Source organism: Cicer arietinum, chromosome 7 (assembly GCF_000331145.2).
Source record: "Cicer arietinum cultivar CDC Frontier isolate Library 1 chromosome 7, Cicar.CDCFrontier_v2.0, whole genome shotgun sequence".
NCBI lineage: Eukaryota > Viridiplantae > Streptophyta > Magnoliopsida > Fabales > Fabaceae > Cicer > Cicer arietinum.
Genome location: NC_021166.2, coordinates 8927770 through 8935409, shown reverse-complemented (window position 1 = coordinate 8935409; position 7640 = coordinate 8927770). Strand labels below are relative to the sequence as shown.

The 7640-nt window shown below is 27.1% G+C and overlaps 2 protein-coding genes across 2 annotated transcripts in view; one reads left to right on the top strand and one right to left on the bottom strand.

Moving 5' to 3' along the window:
* LOC101505059 (uncharacterized) overlaps nt 1-560 on the bottom strand; it is a 3260-nt gene extending 2700 nt beyond the window's left edge. Inside the window, exon 1 of the mRNA XM_004508761.4 lies at nt 5-560. Within this exon, the coding sequence (XP_004508818.1) occupies nt 5-468 (464 nt within the window). The 5' untranslated portion in view covers nt 469-560. The remainder of the gene's footprint in view (nt 1-4) is intronic.
* Nucleotides 561-6740: 6180 nt separating this feature from the next.
* The window catches only part of LOC101504314 (two-component response regulator ARR5-like), a 2583-nt gene continuing 1683 nt past the window's right edge, over nt 6741-7640 (top strand). The window contains exons 1-3 of the mRNA XM_073370817.1: nt 6741-7086; nt 7205-7281; nt 7385-7462. Coding sequence (XP_073226918.1) covers nt 6933-7086; nt 7205-7281; nt 7385-7462 — 309 coding nt within the window. The 5' untranslated portion in view covers nt 6741-6932. The remainder of the gene's footprint in view (nt 7087-7204; nt 7282-7384; nt 7463-7640) is intronic.

Here is a 7640-nt window from a genome sequence, read left to right as displayed (position 1 = left end):
TCTTTCCCTTTTCCTCCTATCATCATCCGAATCGCTTCGGGTTCTATCACAATCTCTATCACGATCTCTATATCTCTCTCTACTCCTACTTCGCTTCCTCGAATCCCTACCTCTTTCTCTGTACCTCTCTCTACTCCTGCTTCGCCTTCTGCTTCTATCACTTTCCCTGGAAAAAGAACCGTGATTGGTTTTCTCGGAAACCCTAGATTCGGTGGTGGGTTTCTTTTTGAGTTTGTTTTGAATGGATTGAAGCTGGGCTTTTTTATCGGGCTCGGGTGGGTCGGTGGAGGAAGAGGCTTTGACGAATTGGGAGAGAAAGGAAGAGGAAGAGACGAGGGCTGAACCGGGTTTGGGAACGGCGTCGTTTGATGTGGAGGTGGAAAAGCCGAGACCTTGTTTGAATTTTGCGGCTCCCTCACCTTTTCGAGTGAGCTCATCGTAATATGCTGCAGCTTTTTCTTCTTCCATTTTCACTCTTCACCAAATATCAAACTACCATCATCGGAAAAATTAGTGTAGTGGTGTGGAAAATTATTTTATTTTTTTGTTAAATAAACTTGAGATGAATTGGATTTCAAATTCAATGAGTCAATTTCTTATCAATTTTTAAACTAATTTTTATTTAAACATTTATTTTTATATTTTTATTCTTTTTAATTTGAAACAAGATATGTAAATTTTTAAAAGTGATTATTTTACGATAAAAATGGTAACAAATGTACCTTTAAGTTTGAGTGGGAACAAATTAGGGCAGGGCGTCTTCAGATGGGTCTGCCACAAGCTCAAGTAAGAATATGATTTTTGCAAAAGACAAATAATTTTTTTTAGAAGAATATTTAACTAAAAAAAATCAAATAATATGTTACACAAAAATTATTGTGAACTTTTATTTTGGTGTATTTTCTAAATTCCTAATCTTTTGTCTTTTAAAATGATTGCGATGTTATTTTTTAAGTGAGTTTTCGTTAAGTTAACATTATAAAACTCTCAGTTTCGTTTTTTTCTTCTTCATAATTTCAAAAGATTTGTTTGTTTTTCTCATCTGTCACCCATGAAAATTCATATTCACAGTTTTAAAACTTGAAATTCATGATCTCCTCATGTTCAAATGGGTCAAATTCACTATCTTACTACTGTGATACTTTCGTTTTTAATAAAATTCGTGAACTGTCCAATTTTGCTTGTGGTATGAAACATGTGATACACACATTGATAAAATGAGGTTCCAACAAAAGAAGAAAATTACGACAATGTGAATTTATACCTTTCAGAATAATCAATAAATATATTATTTTTCTTCTTCTATCAATGTGACTTTACGATTTCTTAAAATTTAGTTCCGACAGGGAGTTCTTTGACACCATTGCTACCAATAAAACCATTGTTGTTTGTATGCATTAGAAAACATAGAAAACTTTCTTTATGTAATACACGAAATGGACAAAAGAAACAAAAAAAATTACCATTACATCGAATATTTGCTAAACACTTCTAGTGTTTTTATTTACAATTTATATAAAGGTGTAATACTTGCAGTATACAGTATTCTAACACCTACCTAATCCTAATGTTTGTAGCTAATCCTAATGTTTGGAATGTACAAGAGGGTAACAAATATCACTCAAGATAAAGTATAATGTCAACACTGAGAAATAATATTTTGTTTTATCCAACTTGAAAGTTTGTCTTAAATGTAAGTTTGGAACGAAGTAGAAATGGAGAGATCATTCATTACATCAACAACCTTACTGTGAACAAAAGACAACTGCATGAATCTCATCATAGACAAAAAAAACTCAACTAAATGAAAGACAATAAAAGAGCTTTTAGATTTTTAGGGACTTAAAAAAATCAATTAGCTTCTAAAAGGAAACATTTAGCATACATAATACATTTTTAACAAAATATTTACATCTTTAGCTTATGTTTGCTATAGACTAACATTGCATTTAAAAGTTTCGTCTTCAAAATATTTTTATTCAAGAGGGTTTTTCATTTCAAAATAATGTTGAAATTATTATAGAATTGATGAAGAATATATAGGTAAGAATTAAAACATGAGAATGTTGAAGAGAGAAAATAGTAAGTACCTCCAAAAACCAAGATCAAATTCTCTGTTAGATTCTAATCAGGAGCCAACAATCTGAAAACTAAACATATAGAAAATAGAATTACTAACAAGGATATATGGTAAATTGTTGCATATGGATATATGGCCAATGAATGATAGACAAGGCAATAAATATCAAAATTTGTGTGTGGATATTCCACTAAACAATACATGTTGAGAAAAAGTTATGATCCTATTGGTAACCTAAGCACTTGTTAAAGGATATATGAAACATAGACAATCACACACAAAGAATACAAATTCAAACTTCTTTACTGAACTCTAGTAGGCCTAAAAAACAAACATGTGCATTTTGTGCAATGGAATTGTTTATAAGGTTGTGCCTTCCAACATAACTTACACATCATTAATAGAGAATAAAATAAAGAAAAACTATTAGTAGATACTTATATACTTATTGACACTTTGAGAGGAAAATAAATAAAGAGACTGATGTGATAGATGTGATATATTGATGATGTAATAAGAAAAAAGAAATTGAAAAAAATGAATTGTTGAATAAGTATAATTAAATTGTTAGAGTTTATATATCATTCTTTTAAAATAAATTTGGTATAAAGTACCTTAACACAGCTCCCTACTTTTATGAATAAAAATGATTTATACCTTTTAAGAATGGCCATTCCATTGGCAACATATTGTTGTGCAATATCCACACACAAAAGATAAGGAAATAAACCGTTCTTTTCTTTTAGAAGTTGGCATTGTATTGATATGACTTATGAGATATAGTTTATGCACACAACAACAAAATCACAATATTTAATAACAGCTGATAATTTCAATGGATTCGATATTATAATAATCATTTTGATGCAATTTAAATGTTATTCTAATGAATTGAACATGGAATTTACCTTTTGAATGACGAAATAATACTTTAGATAATAAACAGAGATTAAAAGTTAAATTTTATTTAACATTATTAACATTTTAAACTTATAGAACTAGATTAACTTGACATGGATAAATAAATAATTTAATACAGAAAAAAAAATGAAAGATACGCTGGAAACTTTAAAGTAAAATCTAAATTTAATGGTGTAATTTTAATTTTTTTGGTCTAATTCAATTGAAAAATGTCGAATTTAACACATTACAATTGTATACGAATTTTTTTTATCATTTCACTTACACTAAAAAAAAAATAGTTGTTAATAACTCAAGTGAATCTACGGTGACGCAGATAAGTGCAATATCACAAATCTATGGTGACTTTGTCTGCATGTTTGTTGTTGCGGTGAAGTTTAGCGTGGATCTGATACAATGGAGATTATAGCGATGGCTTTGGAGCTCTTGTGATAAGTGAATTGGAATTGTGTTTTAGTATGATTTTGAGATGCTTTTGTATGATGAGAATGAGGTGATATTTGTGGAGGAGATAGGCTTCAATAGTTTGAGAATGGGATCATAAAAGAAAATAATAGACTATATAGTAAAACTATGAAATTATAGGCCTATTTAACTTAATTAAATTAAATCAAAATATTATAAAAGGTTGTTCACTAGATATCCTGTGATTATAGTCCATAAAAACATTATCAATTGGGTTGTTGCTCTAATTAGCACAAAGCTAAATTGCCACTCTTAATTTTTTTTTTAAAGTTTATATCTCCAACATGTACTTTTTCATATGTTTAAGGTAGAGCAGTTAAATGGGTGGGTTGGATAAATCTTACTTTAGTCGAAATAATCTCAATTTTACATAAACTTATAAAATATTTCAACCCTTTTATTATTGGGCTGCAAATTATTAAATTCGGCAGAACCATCATGGACTATATGGAGCCAATGGATCAACCATTTTTTTATTTGTTTGTTTGATTATTCACTAATTTTTTGCGCCACTTTAATTATCACAAATATCTATTTGTTGAGATATAGTTGGATACATATGTAAAAAATTTACAATAATAACGAATATCAATTAAACTCAAATTTTATTTATTTGATTGAATTAAATTTATAATTCATAAATTTTAAAAGTTTTAGGTAAATATATTTATTTTATCAAGTTTACGTAAATTCTTTAATAATTTTAAAATTATACAATAATTGTTAAAACTGTGATTACTATTATTTGTCTTTCAAAACTCGTGTGAAGATCTTGTTAAATGGTACTTGACCGAGCTGAAGCTTAATGGACATTGCGAGTCCAAACACATGCTTTTATACAATGGTTGATTGAGTCAAAAGGTTTTGATTGTATTTTTTGATGCTCATGTGCATTTTGATTTTGTTTTCTATCCTTAAATACATTATTAGAAGCTAAAATTTGATATAAAAAAAAGTAAAAGAATAGAAATATACTAGCATTCACTTTGTTTTTTAACTTACTTTTTTATGACTCAATTCATGTAAAAATATATGTTAATCAATTGATCTAATGAACATATTTCATTTTAACAACTCTAATTCAAAATGTAAAATTCTGAGAGTACCTTCAAATTAATATTTATCCATTGTAAATCGAAGATTTTGAAAGTGTTAATAAATGTTATAGATGTTTTAAATATAGACTAACCTCAAGTTTTATCAATTTTATTTTGTTTAAATGCAGTTTTGATTCTTTTCTTTTTACTCAATTTATAAAATTGATTTTTTATTTATTTTAAAATCAAATATTTTTTATCCATCTCCCAGAAAATTTAATTAAAAAATAGTGACGTGACAATTTTAAACATGTGACATATGATATCATGATGTTAAATAATTAATAAATATAAAATTATAATAAAAATGTTAATTTTATCTTATGAAATTATTTATTTTTTAATTTAATTAATAATATATAAATAATTAATATATTTAAATAATTACATTATGATATTGTATATTATATTATTGAAAATATATTAAATCTCTATTTTTTAATAAAAAATAAAAAAAATACAAACGTCTAATTTTAAAATAAAATGACCAAAATTAATAAATTAATAAAATAAAATAAAAAAAACTACAATTTATATATATATATATATATAATCAGTTTCTCCTGTCCCACTAAGATCCCCTGCGACTGCGACTGCGTGGCTCATAAAACGAGCCCAATAATAATATGATGAAATACCACAGTTGAACCTACAATTAAAATAAAGATGTGAATTGTCAATGAAAATCATAAGCATTTTAAAAGTTTGTCTAATATATTTGGTTGAAGCCGTCCTAATAATTCCAATCCCTACAGTAGATTGAGTCCCACACAAAAACTGATGAGGAAGAATCGAGGAAAGCAAAGGGTTGTTGTGGTGTATGAGTCTAGAATAATTCATTCAACTTCAAAATGCCTAGTCAAATTCCAGCATTCTCAACCAGCTGCAACAACACACAGAAACTGACCATAAATATACGTTTGGCCTCCTCTCACCGTGACCAACGTTACTGTTCATTTACTATTTTTATTCCAATTCATTTTATTTTATTTTATTTAATATACGCATTCGCCGACCTAGATTGATTCAACTCCTCTAAGGCCATTCTTCTCGTTTTGGGGGAGATTGTAAAAAATGATCGAACCTACTTGATAAATTATTTAATAATTGATGTTATATATATATATATCAAATTAATTATTAATTTATTCATTTTATCAATTTTTTATTTTAAATGTTCTGGTCAAAAACAAAAATATTTAAGTCCAAACAAATATGAATAATAATTACATACAAATAAAAATTCAAAGACTACGTATAATAAAAAATTATTGATTATCTTTAGACTTCGTTTAGTAAAAATTATTTAAATTAGGTTGAACTTTGGATTCAGATTTTAAAAGCGTCCCAAATCAAGCAAGGTATATATAAATTTTTTAATTCTTAATTAACTTTTATTAACATGAAATATTGTATTAATAATTATTTTTTTATTTTTATTATTTTAATTTGATAATTTTATTGGTTTAATTTAATCTTTGTTTTTATTTTTAAAAACTAATCTATTTATTTTTTACTATTTCAAATGTTTTATACATTATTGATTATTGTTATTATGTAATATATTATATTTTATATTTTACGTGAAATAAATTAATCGTGAGTTTTGAATATTAAAAATAATTGAATTTTTCATAATTATAAAATAGATCAATAAAATATATCTAATCTAAACTATATTTAATTGGATCAATTTTTATTTTAAATTTATCATTTAATCTCAACTAAAAAATTATTAGAATAACTATTTAAAAATTATTCATTCAATCATTTACACAGATAATTTAATACCGATAATCAATAAAAATATATCACCTCATAATATAAAAGATAACTAAAATATTATATAATTATTTAATATGTTGACTAATTGTAAATAACTGTATCTGCAAATTAATTATATACTAAAAGTTTATAGTGTTTAAACTATAGAATAAATCCATATTAAATAAAAAGAGATTTTGTTGGTAAAGAAAAAAAAAGATTTTGTTTTGGATTTGGAGTTTGACAGGAGAAGCGACAAGTGGACCTAGTTGGTGGATTTGCAAAGATATCTTAGATTTGGATCCTCCGAATCTATCACCTTTATTAATTTTCTTCACCTTTTTCTGCCTTTTCAATTTCAAATTCAGCCCCACAAATCAGTTTACTTTCATTTTTCTCCGTTTATATTATTTTCACTATTTATTACTATTATTAGCACGCGTTCCTTTTTTCTCTTTCCTATAACCTCATGTAAATAAAACCCCCACTCTTTCATTTCCCATTTTCACTCACACAACACTTGTGTCTTACGCTTTTCTTTTTCATTTAACTACAAAAAACGATACATTCATTTCAGCTCTTCAGTTTGAACCACCAAGAGTTTGATGGCTGCCGCCGGCGAAATTTTCCGGTCTAATTTCACGGAATTGTTAGATGAATCACCTTCAAGTGCAGATGAATTGCACGTACTTGCTGTTGATGACAATCTTGTTGATCGAAAGGTTATTGAACGTTTGTTGAAGATTTCATCGTGTAAAGGTAATAACAAACACCATATAGAATTCAATTCTATTTGTTTGCGAATTTTGTTTGGTTTGGTGTTTGAATTGATTCTGAAGGTGTGTTTGGAATTGGATTTTATTTTTTTTTGTTTCAGTGACGGTTGTGGAGAGTGGAAGACGAGCTCTTCAATATTTGGGGTTAGATGGAGAGAACAGTGATATTGGATTTGATGTAAGCAAATTCTGTTTTTATTTTGTGGATTTTTAACTTTGTTTTGATGTTGGAATTGTTTTGTTCTTATGTTTTTGTTTTGCTTGATTGGTTATGGTGGCAGGGTGTTAAGGTTAATCTGATAATGACAGATTATTCCATGCCTGGGATGACAGGATATGACTTACTCAAGAAAATCAAGGTGGGTAATTATTGGTTGTTGATTCTAATTTGTTGCTGAATTTTCTTATTTGAATTGTTGATCATAGAATTCTATATTGTATTTTTCTGCTTTTGTGTTAATTTTAAAGTTTATTGTAAAATTGTATATTGGAGAAAGGTGATTCTTATTGCTCTATACTTGTTTGTGTTAATTTCAG